General features: G+C 43.2%; 1 protein-coding gene across 1 annotated transcript in view; it reads left to right on the forward strand.

Moving 5' to 3' along the window:
* The window catches only part of veph1 (ventricular zone expressed PH domain-containing 1), a 143889-nt gene that overhangs the window by 7904 nt on the left and 115714 nt on the right, over positions 1 to 20271 (forward strand). Inside the window, exons 2-5 of the mRNA XM_079513815.1 lie at positions 5715 to 5862; positions 6188 to 6362; positions 7337 to 7555; positions 12297 to 12471. Of these exons, the coding sequence (XP_079369941.1) occupies positions 6225 to 6362; positions 7337 to 7555; positions 12297 to 12471 (532 nt within the window). The 5' untranslated portion in view covers positions 5715 to 5862; positions 6188 to 6224. The remainder of the gene's footprint in view (positions 1 to 5714; positions 5863 to 6187; positions 6363 to 7336; positions 7556 to 12296; positions 12472 to 20271) is intronic.

Genomic DNA, 20271 nt, shown 5'->3' on the forward strand with positions numbered 1-20271 from the left:
GCTTAGGGCGTGTTTTTAGCTTACAGATCTGCTACTTTTGTTGTGTTTGTGTTAAGCTACGTACTATGATCAAGTAGGGCGATCAAGTAGGTTTCTGCCCGACAGCGGCAATATTCTAACCTGACTCCGCCAGATGGGGCAGCAGAGGTTAGCAATATTCTCCCTGTCTCCAAAACTGTGGAATAAACTCCCAATTGCAGTCAGAACTGCAGACTCACCACCGAATCTGAAGACTCAGCTCTTCAGACTCCACCTCACCCCCTAGCACTTCACTCTCCCTGTACCCCTTATTTCAGCTGATGTTAGGAGTAGCAACTGAACAATATATCGCTACTGTGGAGACATCGTTTTTGTTCCTTTGACTTGTTTTTCTGGAAAATGTAAAAAATGTTTTTCAGAATTAGGTTGAAATTTGTTTTTGTGGAAGCTCCATCATATTTTTGGGGTTTTTTTCAGAAAGAGAAAAAAGGGGGATGGGGGGTAGGAAGAGCATGGAGAACAAAAATCAAACACTACATAAAAGGAAACACGTAGAAGAGAGGCATATCAATTTATATACACATAGCATAATTCAGCTGGTATGAGAATGTAAAGTTAGACATAAGGAGAATAAACAGATATAGCAACAGACCTGACAACAGGTTGTCAGGTCAAACCACAAAGGGCAGTAACTTATACAGTGAGGGGAAAAAGGACATTATTTTGTCACAGTACACATGCCTCACACATGATGTAAACCAGGGGTAACCAACCAGGGCTTCGCGAGCTACCAGTAGCTCGCACGAGCCATCCAAGTAGATCCCGGAGTGAGCGGGTGTCAGACTGACAGGCAGCCAGTCCATCACTACCAATACACAGAACGTGCATTTAGAATAGCTCGCAGTGATGGCCCCAGACATGTGATGGGCCATCAACTGCGGAGTTCGTTTGTTTGACTATTATGCACAACTTGTGCATAATAGTCATGCATATCAGAACAGAACAGTATAAAAACCCACAGAGCTAAACAGCCTCTCACGCACTACTATACCTACACAGGCAAGCATGCAGTGACTACTCTACTCTGACTATGGAAGATCTGGCGGAAAGAACTCATAATCATCAATAATCATTTCCACCAGGAATTGGGAGCATGCATCCTTCCGACTTAGCCATGTTTTGGCTCAGCGCAAGGAACCATTTACGGACAGGGACATGGTTAAAGAATTGCTGAATGTCATGGTGGACTGCTTGTTTTCTAACCATAAAAACAAGGAGGAATTTAAAGCATTGATACAAACGTATTCAAAGACTTGAATACTTTTCACTTCAGTTTGACGAGTCCACTGATATGTCACGGACACCGCCCAGCTAATTGTGTTTTTCCCTGATTTTACCACCAAAGAGGACTTTCTCGCCCTTATTCTGTTGAAAAAAAGGACCCGGGGTGAGGAGGTGTACAATGCATTCAAGGATTGCGTGCATGAGGACAAGATTCCTCTTCATAAAATCCTATCAATGACAACAGACGGGATGAAATGGAGATTTCTGAACTAGTAACTGACTATCCACTGGAGGACAGAGCTAGAAAGCAGGACTTTTTTGTTCACTTGTGAGCAGAGAGAAGTATCCCCTGATTGTGTCTTGTGCACTCAAATGCCTACTTTGGCTCCACTTACTTATGTGAAATGGCCTTTTTACAAATGAAAATAATAAAATCCAAGTTTAGAACTCGTATGACTGACTCACATCTTAATGACAGCCTCAGACTGGCAATCACTAACTATGAACCAGATTTCAAAACGCTTGCAGATAATGTGCAGTCACAGCAGTCTCATTAAAGGTGGGCTGACACTGAGAGTATTGTATCAGTCACCATAACTGTTCAAATATATGGTCATGTACTGTATGCATTTGTCATTTGAACATCTGTAAATGTGAATATTCATCGAACTGAGAAACTAAATATTGTGCTATATAAGCAATTCATTTCATGTCTTTTGCGTTTTGTTTTATTAAAAAAACTCAACAAATAAGATAATAATAATAATATGTATATTTCTAATACATTTGTCTTAATATTTAGGCATTAATTATATAACTATCAGTTATTTATTCTTAAACTATAGACTATAGATGTGTGCACATGCATTGAGCCTGTCAGAAATCGCAAAAAAACAAGTTTTTTTAAACAAACTTTAGTGCTAGATCATGGCTTACAATTGGGAATAAAATGGGCTCTTGGGCTTGAAAAGGTTGGTTACCACTGATGTAAACGTTTAAATGTCTAATAGAGGGAGTCAGGATGTCAACGATGTCGGGTAAATGATTAACATGCTAAATTGGATTTCCCACACGTCTGCACTGTATTACTGTACCACAACTCTTCTTTCTGTAGGGTGGCTGAAGGCCATCCCAGTGCAATCTCACACCATTATTCGACCGATATTTTCTAATTCTAAATTAAAAAATAAATACATTTTTGATTTGAATAAAATTCCTATTTGACCTTTTTTTTTTTTTTATTAAAATAAATACATATAAAGTTAGCACTTATGTGACCTATAGCAGCATGCGCACATAATGTGTTGCTCTTTGGTTCAGCAGTTTGCGAGATTAGCTCTGGGCACACTGTCATAGACGGCTAGACTCTTGCAGAGCAGAGCCATGCCACAAAAATGACAAGGATGAATCATAATATTATCTTTCATCTTTTATGTCAGCTACACAGGTTTATAAGTGGGATTGGCACCTACACCTATGACCTACTGTATGTCATTAGCACATGGTGTCACCTGAACCTGCTTAACCGCCTGAATGTCCAACCAACCATGTTGTTGGAATGTCACTGAATCACCATTGAACTGGAAATTAATCTCTCAAATGTTTTAATTGAAGACTGACACCTTGCTAGTTTTGATAGCTGTGCGTGTGCGTGTGTGTGTGTGTGTGTGTGTGTGTGTGTGTGTGTGTGTGTGTGTGTGTGTGTGTGTGTGTGTGTGTGTGTGTGTGTGTGTGTGTGTGTGTGTGTGTGTGTGTGTGTGTGTGTGTGTGTGTGTGTGTGTGTGTGTGTGTGTGTGTGTGTGTGTGAGACACAGAAGCAAAGCAGTTACACAAATGGTTACTTTTGTACACTTTTAGAGTTGAATGAACACTTAGGAATTTACACCATAGGCTGCAAAAGAGTCTTGTTGTGCGTCTGTGTGAATGAGAGAGAAGAGTGAGTGTAAAATGTGTAGAAGATATGTAACATATTAGCAAAGAAGATATTTACTTATATCACACATTAACTTATCCCAACCTCAGTATAGAAATAGGGACAGAGGAGGAGGAGAGAATGAATGTAAAGGTGGGAGCCAGGAAGTGAATATCTTAATATTTGGCATTTTGAGTGTCAGCAGGGCCGTTGCTGGCCATTTTGTTGCCCTACTGACAACTATCTTTTGCCCACCCACACACGGGCACGCACTGAGCCATTCTTTTTGTTTGTTTGCTTGTTTGTTTTCCTGATATCTAACCCTCAAGATCACCAATGTCTAGCCCCCTGGGATATACATAGGCTACTTAGAAACCACCACAATATTAAACCACAATATAAAAAAATTGATTAGCATATACATGCACACAAAGAAGTGTAAGTTAAACAGGCTATAGGCGTCAGGGAGCGTGTGACATACACAAATGTATAGTCACATTTTTTGTTTTATTATTTGTGTTTCTTGTTGTGTCTTGAAATTAGCAGGGAATTTATAATTTAGGAACAGACCTATCCCACCTTTCGCCACAAGGTGGAAAATCTGCCTAGGTGGGTGACGTCTTTCTTCAGATGCTACGAGGAAGAGAGAAAGATCAACAAACTGACTCTGTGACCTGTTTTTCCCTGTTTGTTCAGGTGAACCTGCAGATCAGTTTTGAAAATATAATCTGTTAACTGAGCCACACCCCTGGTGCATGCATGCACATTGGACAACAACGGATCAACTCATCGCGTTGCGACGTGTTTCATGTAGATCGTCTACTTCCCCATTAGTCGTGATGTTAGTATTACAAAAAATTACCAGTAAGACGCCTAAGGGCGAGAAGCGACCCGGTGCACGCATCCGCCTCGTTGACGGCAGACTGCTGGGCGAGCGCTGGCGCTTTGGCATGGGGGGTCAGATCAACATGGAATGAATTATGTACTGTACAGGGTTTGATGAGGTCAGATCAACATATAGAATGTCAGAACAGGTCAGCTCCATATATGGAGATCTAAGGGTGGTAGCGGGGACATTCTCTTGAGTGTACAGGGTTTGATGAGGGCCCAGGTATATAGGGCCGGGCCTTCATTTTCGGGCCTATTGAGAACTCTAACCCACCCTTTTCACATTGGCCTGTTATAGCGCCACCAACAGGTGTTTTTTGCAAAACACATTTTTGGAACAAAATGCCTCAAATCATCCAATTGCCATATAAGGCATAAGAACAAATGGCACCCTTTTCACATTGGCCTATTATAGCGTCACCAGGAGGCCACAACCTGACCTGCCCTGGTGGAGACCTGTGCACCGAGGCCCGAGGGGCACTTTTTCTAGTTTCTTTCTCTTGTAACCGGTGTTGAGGCGGGGTCCGAGGATAAACTTTCAAAACACATGGTTGCTACCAGAAAGGGAGGGGCCGCTTCAGGTCTGAGCAGGGCACCATGGAGACACGCAAGTTGCAGGAGGGACGCATGCAAACAACCATAGGGGCTCATGCTCATCGTGTTGCCCTCGGCAACGGTTGCCCTACGCACAGTGTGTATTGTGCGTGTGCCTAGCGGCGGTACTGAGTCTCAGTGTTTGAGCATCACTTGCATATCTTGCATCACTTCCATTTTTGTCTCCACCAGGTTGAAGGCATGGAGAGTATGTTTTGCCCTCCGTCCGTGTGTCCGTCCATGTGTGTGTGTGTCTGTCCGTGTGTCCGTCAGTCCGTTACCAGCTAATCTCCGGCACCGTTAACCTGGTTGATGCCAAACTTTGCACACACACTCCCTGGGTGCCAACGATGAACCTCTGCCCCAAATGATCCAGAACTCTATAGTCATGTGATCAAGTCTGTCCCATTTCCCATATTCCATCCCGATTGGCTAAGATTGCCTTACAAAGCTTGCAGGATTGGATGGTTTACAGTGTGGGAGTTCTGTGAAATGATACATGCACATTCCCACTAGGCAGAGGACGAAATGCCACTTAATATTTTTCAAATCAGCCAATATAGGCCAGCCAATTCCTGTTTTTACTTACCAATCTGTGTACAACTTTGTATGTGCACTCTCTATAGAGGCCAATGACACACACACACACACACACACACACACACACACACACACACACACACACACACACACACACACACACACACACACACACACACACACACACACACACACACACACACACACACCGGCCCTTTGCCTGGTGGTTAAAAACATTACCTGGTCTATTGTCTAACGTCTAACGTCTTTGTAACGTTGTTTTGAAAGGTGCTATAGAAATAAAGATTTATTATTATTATTATATTATTCCATGTTGGTACAAAACTTGCTGCTGAAAATTTGCCGATAACGACATGCCCAAAATAGGAACACGAGTCAGATTACCATAAGTGGGAAAAAAATTTACCAGCCAATGTTGCTATTGTTCCCCTTCCATCTCTCTCTCTCTCTCTCTCTCTCTCTCTCTCTCTCTCTCTCTCTCCTTCACTTGTTCAAGGTCTTGAAGGACTACAGAACATGTCTTGTCTCCATGGCAACAGACCCAGAGTAAATGTGGACCAAAGCTGGCCAGAACTACTGACCTCCATGATTCAGCATGTTGTGTTGACGTCCAAGCGTACCCTGATCTGACATTATTAAATCCAGTAAGTTGAACTTTGAATGGTAACTGGATTTTGAAGACAAAGAGTGTCATCATCCAATTAGGGTTGGCAACCATCCTTGAAATTTAGAATCGTCTCTTATTTGGAAACTAAAATACGTGTCCCTTTATTGAGCTGATAAGGGACCAAAATAGGTTTCAAATGATATTTGGACCACTTTAATTTTATTCTTGTATACCTTTATAGGTCGTAGACGTTTGATAACACGTGAACATTTAAATTATTTCTTTTTTCATGGGCAACTATGTTCTCCATTATGACCATGGATGTGCTCTAAAAGTGTGAAAACCATGTTTGTTCCTTTCAGCTGGTGTGCAGTGCATTCATTGTGGAGGCCCAGCATCATGCATCAGCTGTTCAGTCAGGTGTTGAGTCAGAGGGATCTGTCCAGAGCGGGGGATCTGTTCTCTCTGGGAGACACAGAGATAGAGGACTGTCTGTCTCAGGCCTTGGATCAGATAAAGACCATCTCCTGCTCTCCGGTGTGCATGAGTTACTGAGTGATTTGCAACCTTTTCAACTTTAAAGACCATTGCTTGATATGCGTTAGGCCAGTGGTTCCCCATTCTTTTAGCCTGTGACCCAAAAGAGAAATTAGATGTTTTCCCAAACTAGTGACAATACCAAATCTATGAGCTCACAATGTGTCGACTCGTTTGTGCCGCATTGTGAGCTTGTAGATCGGCTATTTTCAACCCTTTATGGTATTTCTGAGATTTTTCTTTTATTCATGAAATTACTGGGAGAAAAATTGAATTGGTTTTTAATTCATGAAAACTTTAGCTTTTTTTTTTGGGTTTTGGTAGTGTTTCCTTTTTTTAATGTTTTGAAATAATAATAATTAAAAACGAAATGTAGGAAACAAAAAAATAAAGGGACCCATAAAATTTCCCGACCCATTGTTTGGGAACCAGTGCATTTCCCCCATTTCTCTTTCTTTCCTCTGGGACTCGAGTCTACAACATAAAATGTGTACTGTATGTGTGCAAATGTACTGATGATGACGATGACGACGACGACGATGAGTATTGAGTATAGTACATGAGCAAAGGTATGCAATAGTGCAACATGTGCTCATACAGATGCACATATTTCAAAATGTTACACCTCATTAAATACTCATTAATAGTTATTTCTATTACTGACATCTTCATTCAAAAAAACATATTCATACATCTTCAGCTTATCTTTAATTGAGGGTTCGATTGGGTTCAATGTATTTATTATTGATGTGTGTTTCTGTATTCCCCTGCTACCTCCCGCCCAACACCATGCACTCTGTTTACATACAGTACACATTTGCATTCATAGGACCAGAATGGGAAGAAGCTCTCAAAGCGCTTTGGTGTTTTTCCTTTTGACAGAGGTAAATTATCTATGTCCATGTTTGTGAATAAATAAATAAAACACCAATCAATCAAATATTGTGCTTTCCACGGATTGGCTGTCTTGACAGGACTATCTGACCAACGACAATGACCAGGCGGTGGTGGAGATTTGCATAACGCGCATCACGACGGCGATCAGGGAGACGGGCTCCATCGAGCGTCACAGCGCGTCACTGGTGGCTCTGTGGGAGTCATGTCTGGAACATAACCTCACCCCACAGGGAGAATGTGCCGAAGACACTCCACACGCCAAGATAGCCTCTGACATCACCAGCTGCATACTGCAGGTATGCACGTGAAGCACAACATCACACTAACACGCTTACAGTACATACTGTTAGGGGTGTAGTAGTTCATCTAACTAATCGATTTAATTGATTATACAAAAATCTTATCCCACGATTTTGTAACCCATTGTTAACGCGGTGCCAATTGTGTCTTATTACGTGACGGGGACGTTTCCCCATTAGGACGTAGCACGTGGAAGGAACACGTTATTCTAACCAGTTCCTTTCCCCTCCATCAGGCTGACCAGGGGAGGCAGTATAGAGACCAGAATTACTGCATGTTTTATGTGAGGGTACGTAGGGGACACAGGGAGAACATGCAAACTCCACTCGGTTTCGCCAACCCCACCTATAGGGTATGGGTGCTGATACTTTCAGCTTTGAGGAGACAGTGCTACTGACTGATTCTAAAAACTACACTTTTTTAAAATTGCGGAAATAGTAGATCTACAAGGAAGTCAGCATAGTATCACAACACGTATAGATTGGCTATTTCCCAAACTCCATTTTGACCATGATATCGAAAACGCTCGTCCTTGGTTCTGGTGACTCTGACTCATACTGCTCTCCTAATTCACGAGGGAGCTGTGTTTTTTTCATTCATTTTATTTAATGGTTTTATTGTATTGTATCTTTTTTCTTTTTCCCTCAAAAATATTACAAATAAATGAAAATGTAATTGAAAAAAAAAAAACACGCCCCCTTCATGTATTAGGAGTATGAGTCACCAGAACCCAGGATGGGTGTTTCTGATGAATCTATCATGGTGGGTTTGTATAGGAAGACAGAAACCTTTCATGCAACCTGTTTTGTAAATGTGCAACAAGGATAATTATCTTTAGTTCCAGCTGAACTGCAAACAATTCATAGAGTTCATACCTTTGCACCACATGGAGCAATTACCTGCATGTGTGTGGAAAAGGCAAGCAGAGCAGGGAGTTAGAGAACACTTCAGGTTACCTGCATGCAGTGCCAAATCAGCTGTACTGTGCTGCCATCATGTGGATGGATAGAGGTATGGCACTTTAAAGCTGCAGCCAAAGCACTTTCGACCTGGGGGTCCCTATTTTATGTCATTTTGTGATGACTTGTGATTATAGGTGGATTAGATAAAATAAATCACAAATGTCTAACATCCAGAAAATAGACTGACACTGACACTAAATATAAATTAGTAAATACGGTTAAAATCATTGAGAATTATTTAAATTATTGCTTCACCCCTCACATTGCGAGGCGTTGTGAGCATGTAGGTCAGCTATTTTCACAATATTTATCTGTTTATATGTCAAACAAAATGTTATACCTCAACTCTCTAAGTATAAGCTCAAAATGTCACCATTATATAACAAAGTATAATACAGGGGAGGTTAATCAGACAAATCGATTCCGCTAATTATAAATCTATGCATTTTCATGTTGTTTTAATATAAAAAATACAAAATATACTTAGGAGATCAGCCGGAGAATCGAAGCGGCAGGGGCGGTATAGGCCTATCTCACAGCCCGTTTTTCACGCCCACTTCCGGTAAATAGTGGTGACTTTAACATGAGCATTTACACGTTTTTTTCTCTGGAGAATCTAAGTACATTTTCTAATGTAAAAATGTGACAGACCAATATTATTATGAAGCAAACAAGATGGTAAATCAGGTCGAACAGATAGAACAAACCTTACCTTGAGAAAACAAAAGTTGTAGACTTCTTAAATTACCTCTGTTAACATGGAGCGTCTATGGAGTGACGTCACGCTATCACCACTAACCCCGAAAGGGGGCATATTTAGGGGGGCGGGGAAATTCTGTGAGATAGGCTTATTGCAGTCGCTGTACCGCACTGTTGTGACGAAAAGAGAGTTGAGCCAGAAGGCAAAGCTCTCTGTCTACCGAGCAATCTTCGTTCCTACTCTCACCTATGGTCATGAAGTGTGAGTCATGACCGAAAGAATAAGGTTGCGAATACAAGCGGCCAAAATGAGTTTTCTTCGACGAGTGGCTGGCATCTCCCTTAGAGATAGGGTGAGAAGTTCAGTCACACGTGAGAGACTCGGAGGAGAATCGCTTCCTCTCGGGCGTCTCCCTATAGGGAGGTTCTCGAGGCACGTCCCACTGGGAGGAGGCCAAGGCGCAGTTGGAGGAAACACGTTCACGGTCAGCTGGCCTTGGAACGTCTCGGGATCCCCCAGGAGGAAGTCACTAATGTTGCTCTGGAGAGGGACGTCTGGAACACTCTGGTGGAGCTGTACCCGCCAACGGATAAGCGGTTGAAGATGGATGGATACTTTTTATTGTTTTAACCTATACATGAGCTAGTCGATTATCTTTCTAAACATCGCTTTTGTTATATTTCATGGTTAATTACACAGCCCTAGCCATCCCCATGATTACAATACCCATGTGTTCAACAACTCATGGTTGTGCTCTACCTAGAGATTGCGCACGGCCATTTAAGGACGCAATAAACGTGTATAAAGAGCCTGTGGTGGTAGCAAAACAAACCTGCCTCACTTCACATGAGTGTGTACTCATTTGATCCTTATGTTTGGATTAAGAAGGCCACTTCTCACAGCTGATTTATGTTACGGTCACACATCTGCGTCAGAAGTGTTGTAGTCGGTGCATGGCGAGGCGTCAGATGCATCAGTTTTCCCGCGTCACGGGTTTGTGGGCAGTGCCGGTTTCCTGCAGTGTAGTTGGTTTGATGTACGCTGCAGTGGTCGGTCGGATCACTGATCCAAAATGCCTGTCGAGTCATCAGTCATTCCGTCTTGGTCAACCTTTTTCTGGGTTTAAAAATCTCAAACGTGTCCGGCTGCAGTTTTGAGTGGCGAGGTGCGTGGGCAGCGGGCATTTTCTGAGCATGTTTATTTTAATGATCGATTGATTGATCAATTGATTGACACATAAGTTCCGTCTTGATGGGTGAAATAGCATTTTTCTTATACAGTACATGCTGTAGTAGGCTATACCGTAGGCATAGTGGCATAGTTCCATTGATATAACATTTCTTTCAAGGTTTTAAAATAAACATTATACATTTTATTTTACATTATTATTTTATATTAATGCTATATTATCATAAACTCTTCGTGTTTTGGAAATTATTTGGGGGCTCATACGCAATACCGTCACGGACCACTGTCAGTATCACAAGATGCATTGAAAGCGTTGCATCGAAACCCTGCAGGTGGATGCTTGGTCCAACAGAATGGAAGTGAACAGGATGCTCATGTAGGGTACTGTATATGAGTGTGCTCAAACTCAAAGTGGGAAGTTGCATCAATGAAAAACAATGTTTTTACATAATTAATGTAGTCAACCACACCAATGAATGACAGCAGCCCTGACAAACAGCAATATATTCTAAAAGCAGCCTTTCCATACTGTCCTCTTGAGGGTGCTAGTGCATTTGAATTCAAACTCTCGGTCATTCTCATACAGGCTCCATCATCCAAGCTCTCTCCCATAATCCCCCTTCAGATCAAGCTCTAAAGAGCAGGCGGTGGTGGCTCAGGGGTAGAGTGGCCGGATGCAACCGCAAGGTTGCCAGTTCGAACCTGGGCTCCCCCAGAGTTAGTGTCGAAGTGTCCTTGAGCAAGACACTGAACCCCTAATTGCTCCCGATGTGCTGGTTGGTGCCTTGCATGGTTTCCCCTGTCATCAGTGTGTGAATGTGTGTGTGAATGTAATGCACAATCTATGTAAAGCACCTTGGATAAAGGCGCTATATAAATGCACCATTTACCATTTTACCATTTAACAGCGAATGGGTGTGTTTCACAAAATCTGTTCCACTCGGGTATAGTGTCAAGTGCCCTGGTGATCACAGAGTATATTCATCAGCTGTTAAATACTTAGCAGCGTAGCTATTTTTTTTTTACTTCTCTGCACATCCAAAATAAACGCAAGCCTCTCATTGAAAATGGTGCTAGGTGCTCCCCATCTGAATAGACCTTTACATTGTACTGAGTGTGGAAGGAAAAAAAAACATTTGGGAACATGCAACCCCCTTGTCTTTGCCAAGTCAATGCCACTGAACACACAATGCAATCTATAAGGACTGTGAAGTCAGGCCCTTGTTCCGTACCACCCACCCTTGTCCCTTTACAGTGCAGGGGGGAGCGACATACAGTAAGCTTAGACGACTGGATCTACATCAAGTAGATCCCCCGGTCACAGTCTATGCCAGTCTGTTAACACAACCACTCGGAACTTATGTTCTGTATTACAGCTATGTCTGGCATCACTGTGTCTACATAATGGCCATTGTTTGTGCGGTTGTGGTTTCTGGATATAGTTAAAGCAATTATTTTTTTCTTCTCTTCCTTATAGTTAAAGATCTGAATTCACTGCTGGGTACCTTACACACTTTGGCGTGTGTGTGTGCGTGTGTGCGTGCGTGCGTGACGGTGATGATTCTGTCCCCTATACACACATTCTTTGTGGCATTGCTGATCTGTTCTCCGTTACTTTGAGTCTGCCTGCTAACACTGCTTCACATAATCACTATTGTTTGTGTGGTCCCTGTTGTACGTGAACCCATACAACTCTGGGCCTTTGCCAAGCATTGGCTGAACATTCAAGTATACAGGATTCGTTGTATACAGTTATTACAGTATACCATTTCTTTAACTTTCCGCCTGCGTGTTTTCTCTTCTCTCTCTCTCTCTCTCTCTCTCTCTCTCTCTCTCTCTCTCTCTCTCTCTCTCTCTCTCTCTCTCTCTCTCTCTCTCTCTCTCCAGAACTACAGTCGTCCTCCGGTCATGGTGCTGGCTGTGCCGGTGGCCGTGCGGTTCCTCCAGAGAGGGAACAGAGAGCTGAGCAGGAACATGTCCAGTTACCTTTCACTGGCCGCCATTGCCAAGGCAGACCTGCTGGCCAAGCACACCGAAACCATCACACTCAGTGTGCTGGGAGGTAGGACTTACTAGCACGCACACACGCACACGCACACGCACACACACACACACACACACACACACACACACACACACACACACACACACACACACACACGCACACACACATAACGTGATGAATGCATGTTCATTTGGAGAGAGAGAGAGAGAGAGAGAGAGAGAGGAGAGAGAATAGAGAAGAGAGAGAGAGAGAGAGAGAGAGAGAAGGAGAAATCTTACAGCCAAACTCCTGCTTAGCTATTAGATTGCATGTTTCTAAGGGATCATTTTAACAAGGCAGTTAGAGGCCCACTTTCACTTAGTTACTGTTGATGCTGCTTGATATGAGGGTTTAGATTATGGCAATAATATTTATATTGGACTTGTGCTTTGAGGGCAGCTCGCAGACCTGCAGTGGAGCGGAACGCGATCTGCAGTTGTAATGAGCAGCCTAATAGGTAGAGTCAGCATCCACACTGATTGGCTGTATGTTATCGTAAAGCATTCTCAGGATTATTATGATGATTAGTAACCCACAGGACTGAGATGGTTACAAAACAAAAGTATAAAACGAACATTCGTGCTGCCTTTAAGAGCCGTTGGGTATGTTTTTCATAGTATGTGGCATACAAAGGTATTCTTGTTTGTGATGTTCATTGTCTGATGAAGAACCGTGAGGCTCCCTGTGGTGAGAACATAAAACCATAAGCTTTTGGAGCTCAGTCCAGTGTGCGGACCTTACTTTCTTTTATATTGTTTGCTTCAGCCCAGCACCTGGCGTTCAGTTAGTGGAGTTCCTAGTTCCTTTTGCATACAAAGGTATTCGCCATCATCCAACGAGTACAAGAGGCCATATTTCCAAGAGTTGGCTGCTTTCTGCCTATACACATCTACCTCCGTACATGTAAATCTATTTCATTGGAACACTTAACTAGTATGCTGTTCATCCAGCTACACCCATTCTTTTCCCCAAGACTGGACACACACAACTGAAAGTCTCACGTCATAGAAGACGTGTGAATGTACAACACAAAGAACACTTCCTAATTGGAGGGAGTGAGCCCATGTCTTTATTTCTTTCTTTCCCTCATCGATCGATAGAGAGAGAGAGAGAGAGAGAGAGAGAGAGAGAGAGAGAGAGAGAGAGAGAGAGAGAGAGAGAGGTATCCCCATTCCCCACTACATATTGTATAAAATGGTTAAACATTTTCATAGATAGATTCATAGACTTCACTTGACAGCTCTCTCATCAATGTTGCTATATTAATTTGGCAAATCTTTTCCACAAAATAGGAATGCCCGTACTCCCCGTAGGGGTATTTGAAACCATGTTGTCTCTGCGACCACAATCATGTATCTGTGGACCCACTGGAACCCTCTCTAGGTCCCCTGGGGGTCCCTGGAAGTGGTGCTTGAATCTTTCACTGTAGAATAGAAGTGTGTAAATTCTTGAAGTTCAAGTCCTCTGGGGGATCACGGCGAGGCTATCTGAATGCTGATCTCGGCCTAGTGTTACAATTAGTTTTTGTCATGGTTAAGGTCAGTGAAGGAAGTGAGGGAGATGACCTCTAGTTCAGTGGTCCCCTATGTGGAGGACCCCCCACAACTCTCAGAGTCACAGACCTGTACGGGTCCATTTGGAACAGTCAAATGCTTAAGAGTACATGTTAATCCCCAAAGTGTTTCCCTGACCTCCTCACCTCGTCTGCATCCGAGAGAGCTTGTGCCTACATTATTGGAGTAGATGTCCCTATAGGACCATGCTTAGTTGCAGCCTGTAAGCGATCTGATTTGCTCCATGCTCTTTCACACGCACGCACACACGCACACACAGGCACACACACACACACACACACACACACACACACACACACACACACACACACATTTGTATTACTATGCTTGTGAGGACATCAAAATCATAGCATTGTCTGAATTTTATAATGGCAAATTTGACCATTCTTTGAGAAAGAGCGAGTGCATTTTCCGGCAACAGCATCAGCTGTGGAACGCCTGCGGCAGGGGGTAGTGTTTCTCGGCTGCATCAGTCCGACACTCTACCAGAAAACCCTAAACCTAACCCTAACCGCAAGCACGACGCAACGCATGGCATCAGCTGCAGAACACCTAGGCAGGCGACAGTGTTTCTCGGCGGCATCAGTCTGACACTCTACCACAAACCCTTACCCTAACCCTAACCGCAAGCACGATGCAACGCATGTCGGACCAACGTACTGCCGGGGAAGCGAGTGGCAGTCGAGTGTCATAATCCCCCCAGTTTCCCCGGCAGATGCCACCCCTTCTCTCGGCAGCTGAGGCTGAGGCAGTTTACCGGCAGTTTACCGGCAGTGCCGAACGGACCGCGGCGAGAATGCACTCGCTGCTTCAGCATTCTTTTGACATTTCAACAGCTGAGTTATACTTATTTGTGCGCCAGTGTCGCACATGCACTGTGTGTGTGTGTGTGTGTGTGTGTGTGTGTGTGTGTGTGTGTGTGTGTGTGTGTGTGTGTGTGTGTGTGTGTGTGCGTGTGCGTGCGTGAGCTTGTGCTAATGCGCTGGGGTCTTTATTGTGTCCAGGGGCCCTCTGCCCCCTGACCCAACCTACATGTCACCCATCAAAGGAAAACAATCTTGCTAACGAGCCATACTGGTTTATTTTCTTTAGAAATATCCTCCCATGTGCATTATGTGCAGATGTGTGTTGTTCATAGTATTTAGGTGTGATGTGGTGGTGTGTGTGTGTGTGTGTGTGTGTGTGTGTGTGTGTGTGTGTGTGTGTGTGTGTGTGTGTGTGTGTGTGTGTGTGTGTGTGTGTGTGTGTGTGTGTGTGTGTGTGTGTGTGTGTGTGTGTGTGTGTGTGTGTGTGTGTGTGTGTGTGTTCACGCGTGCACACGTGCATGCGTGCGCGTGCGTGCGTCTGTACAGGCCCATGTGTGTGTGCGTGTACACGTTCATGTGTGTATGTGCGATGTACTGCAACCGATATCCGTTGTGTGACACCTACAGTACATCACTGCTTGAAACAACTTAGCTCTCAGCGGTCTGGTTCATTTCATCATACTGTAGCTTTGAAAGTGTTTTATCAAAGGTTTAGAACATGGGTGTCCAAACTTTTTTCAAATGGGGCCATATTGTGTGTGTGTGTGTGTGTGTGTGTGTGTGTGTGTGTGTGTGTGTGTGTGTGTGTGTGTGTGTGTGTGTGTGTGTGTGTGTGTGTGTGTGTGTGTGTGTGTGTGTGTGTGTGTGTGTGTGTGTGTGTGTGTGTGTGTGTGTGTCACACACACACACACACACACAATCGCGGAAGTAGCTTATGTTGCAATTATATTAGTAGCTTATATAGTATATTAGTATAGTAGCTTATATTACATTGCAATTTAGATAAAGCTATCTTACAAAGCCATAGGAATTGTGCATTTGTTGTCTGAAATAGTTATGTATACATTGACGTATGGCTAGCTTGGGATACACCTTTGAAACAAATGGCAGCAATATTTCATTATTCTTCATTCTCTTGGTATACAACCATTGGGACAAATGGCAGCAAATCTGTCCAATGAATTTAAAATTGTGCACAAATAGCAGCGTTTTTTCAAATCTAAAGTAGTTACTCTGTTTTACAGTAGCGGTATTTCTATGTACAGAGAACACTGTGCAGACAGTGTAGGAATACACACAATGATTAGTAGTCCATGATTAGACATCCTTCTATCACAGCAGCTCACACATCTTGCTGCTGTGTTTGTACAAACTCTCCTTGGGTTCTCTCATTCTTTGCATTTTTTCAACTATGATTGTCTCGGGACCCTAAACGGTTTGCATGTCCTCAAATGACAAGGAGGCAATCATGTTAGCGATAGCCAGGGGCCTGGCCGGGTACATGAAGAAGACAGCCAGTGAGAAAACATTCAAGGTTTCCTCCACCTCACAAAGCAAGGTGCGATAAATTGAAACTGCATGTCCAAACCCAAATCCAATTGAGGTTCAAGTTTGAGGAAATTCAATTGCCAGGTACGGGTTAGAGTTAGTCGCGTAGTTCCTGCTGAGGTCAGTTGAGGGGCCTCTGTTCTTTCTTTCTTTCTTTCTTTCTTTCTTTCTTTCTTTCTTTGGAATATGGAATGCATATTCCCATTTCATTGCATTCCTGAATCCTGCACGTATTCCTCCTGACCTGGCATCCCGGCTGTAGTGTATGACTGTGGAGAACGATGTCCAGTCATTCATCTCCACTTGTGCTGTACCACATGTTATTTTTTATTTATATTCATACAACAGTTATGCTAGACAAGTTATTGATTTAATTTGGTTTTACAGCCACCAGACGTTGCTGTCTGGTGGCTGTAAAACCACATTAAATCAAATTAAACCTTGACTAAAAAAATGTATAAGTAAACAAAAAATAAAAGTATTTTTTATTGGTAAGTTGGAATGCTATTTGGCCAGAACCTGCCACTGTGACTGAACTAATGAGGTCCTTGACTATTATACAGACTCAACACTACCTCTTCACTCAGAAAGGCTGCCAAGAGAAGGCAGACTGTGCACCTCCTGCTGCACACATGATGAGGTGAAAACGCAGCTGCATTTTCTAACTACCTGTCAACTGTAGCAAGATATCAGAGACACATACTTCCCTCAGATTGCAAACACCCAAAGAGAGTTTGAAAACAAAACACTCTCATATGCGCTGCATGAAGTACAGTAATGTGCAAACACAGCAGCACGATTTGTGAGCTGTTGTGTCAGGAAAAGGTCATCCAATGAAATAGAACCACTATAAAGACTGTCAATCAATATATGTTTTCATGCAATGTCTGTACTGCACTGTACGTAGAAACTGACAGCATTATACCATTAAAGATGGAGTGCCGTAATGTTTTGTATGTGTCTATGGAGTTAACATTACTCTAATGGACCCCCAGGTGTGGTTAGAATATTCAAATGTCTTCCCTGTGTATTTTTGGTTTCTTACTGAAAGCTGTCAAAAGGCCCAATTGAAAATATATAATTTTTGTGACATCATATCCCTAACCCCTCCCTCATTATCATACAACACACAGCTGTGGGAGAGGCTTAAGTTAAGTTGAGTTACGTTGAAGTTAAGGTGGTGCTAAGGTGAAAACCAGGTATACTTAATGAACGGGTGGGTGTGGACAAATAAAAACATATTTTTAACACTTTCTGTACACCTTTTTGAAAAAAATCTTCCTCCTAGTATAATCGTACCTTGATCATGTTTTAGGGGGGACAAAAAGCTGCAATGTTCCACAGCTTTGTTTACACATTTCTATATTTTACATTGACATACACATTTATTAGTTTTGATTGTTTTTAATTCACACTTGCTTTGGCAATGTAAACATACTGTAAGTTCCTATGCCAGCAAAGTCCCTTTGAATTGAAGTTTATTGGATTAGAGACATAGCAGGAGAATTGTACTGTCAAGTAAAAGAAGTAAAAAAGTGCATTTGTAGCTTTCTCACTGGACTCATAAAGATGAGGCATTGCATTTTCTTTTGCCTGGGGTCCAGAACTTTAATCCTATATAATAATAGTATACACTTACAACGTCGTTATCCACTGAGCTCAGTGTAATCCTGTCTTTCTTTCTTTTATCCCACGATTTTGCAACCCATTTTTTCACCCAGTGTCAATTATCTAATGTAATCCTGGGTGCTACACTCCCTCTGCCAACCTGGGGAGAGCAACGGACTGACCTCATGCTTCCTTCTATGCATTAGGAGTCCAAGCCGCTTCTTTTCACCAGACAGGGGGGGAGTTTCCCCGGTTGGACGTAGCGTGTGGAAGGAACACTTTATTCCAACCAGTTCCTTTCTCCTCCATCAGGCGCCCCAGCTGGCCTGGGGGAGGCAGTGTAGAGACCAGGATTGCTGCATGTTTTTTGTGAGGGTACCTACCCTTGGCCTAGGCCCCTAGGGGACACAGGGAGAACATGCAAACTCCACACAGAAAGGCCCTTTTGCCAACCCCACCCAGGGTATGTGCACTGATGACGCGGAGGAGAGAACATGCCCCCAGCACCCACAGCATCCCCAGCGGGAATCGAACCCAGGACTTTAATCCTGTCTTTCTTTATAAAGTAATACACTTTTATATGGGACAATGCCCGCAAAAAAAATGATTGCTGTTTTGGTAGCGCCCCACTGGTGCATGTTGGACAAAATTAGTGGCAGCACTTGCTGGACTAACGTTAACTTGAGTCTGCATTTTCATACACTCAGCATGGTGATGGTCGCTAGGATGGTACCTTTTCACGTGAATTTCTTTTGTGTGTGTTCTTTGGTTGGCACTGATCAATGGCACAAATTGCAGAACATCTTACTGTACTGCGTCACCTTTGAGTTATCTCCATGCTATGTGACGAACAGTTAGACCTATCCATATTGAGTATTATGTCCAAACCTTATCACTGTTGTCCACGTTAATTTCATTGTGAACCATTACCAAGCCCTAGTAGGAGTACCACCTGCAGAGGACTTTGCAGTGTTATGCTTGGACTTTCATACATTGTGGATGCTTTCAGGATGTAAGCAGGGTGAAACCAGTGTCTTATCATTTCCAACCAGCCACTGTATCCTGCCTGGCTGGGTACCTAGATGACTGGGATGCATTTGGGTCCTGGAGGTCCTGGATCCTGAGCTCATCCAGACCTCTGGATATCAACATCCTGAGTGGGTTATCCACATGGCTGTTCATCAGAGAGGGGGGAGGGGGTGCACTGTCACAGGCTTTGCCCTGGGAGAGCAAACAAACACACCCAACTAATCATCACTAACTGTTTGCACCTGTTTTGCTCACTATTTCAATTGTGAGCAAAACAAGGAACGCTCAGCTATTTCTCAGCTATCTCTCAAGATAGGGCAGTGGTGTCAGCACCAGCACCACTGCCCTAAACATGTGGCTCACCAGCCAACACACAAGAGGAAGTTGACTGAACTGAAACCAGTGCCTCCCAAAACAACACGCACGCACGCACGCACGCACGCACGCACGCATGCACGCACGCACGCACACACACACACACACACACACACACACACAGACACACACTAGATGTCAGACACAGTAGGGTGAAAGATGAAGCCCAGACTAGAGAGAATAGATGGCTCTGTTAACACTAGCACGTCGGAGCGGTCTTTCATCAAATTCACACACATTTGGAGTGCATTAATGTTGTAAATGCTGCCTAGAACCATTTCAGACAGTTTACCCCCTGCTGTGGCATTGCTGTGGCTGATCCAACATATGCTACATATTTAACCCTCTCTTTGTCTCCTTAACAAGCCTGCGACCCCCTACCTCGCCTCCCTTCTCTACCCCTCACTCATAATACAACTCACTATACAACTGCAGGTGTAAAAAAAAGTGTGCAGAATAATTTTTTGTACACGCTACAATCATTTGCACTTTCAAGAAAAGGGGAAACAGGCCAGCTTTATTCACCTATAACGGGTTTCATTTAAATAAGATTGTGTGACATATTACACAGTTGTTGCTTACTTCCACTTCAAAATATGAATATGCACTGAAAAGACTGTGGCAGTGGCAAAATAATGAATGAATACGTGGCAGTCAATGATGGTCAATGTGTTAAGACTGCCGATTCTCTCATTGCGACGAGATTTTCACTACTTTTGTCCGACACTCTTGTACGATGCAGTAGAGTAGTTTATGACAGCCTGACAGCACGCTATACTGTTGGCATACACATACTATATAGTACTATAGAGTCTATACAGTAATCTGCTTACACACACACACACACACACACACACACACACACACACACATGCACG

This window comes from Electrona antarctica (assembly GCF_951216825.1).
Source record: "Electrona antarctica genome assembly, chromosome: 11".
In the NCBI taxonomy this organism is placed as follows: Eukaryota; Metazoa; Chordata; class Actinopteri; order Myctophiformes; family Myctophidae; genus Electrona; species Electrona antarctica.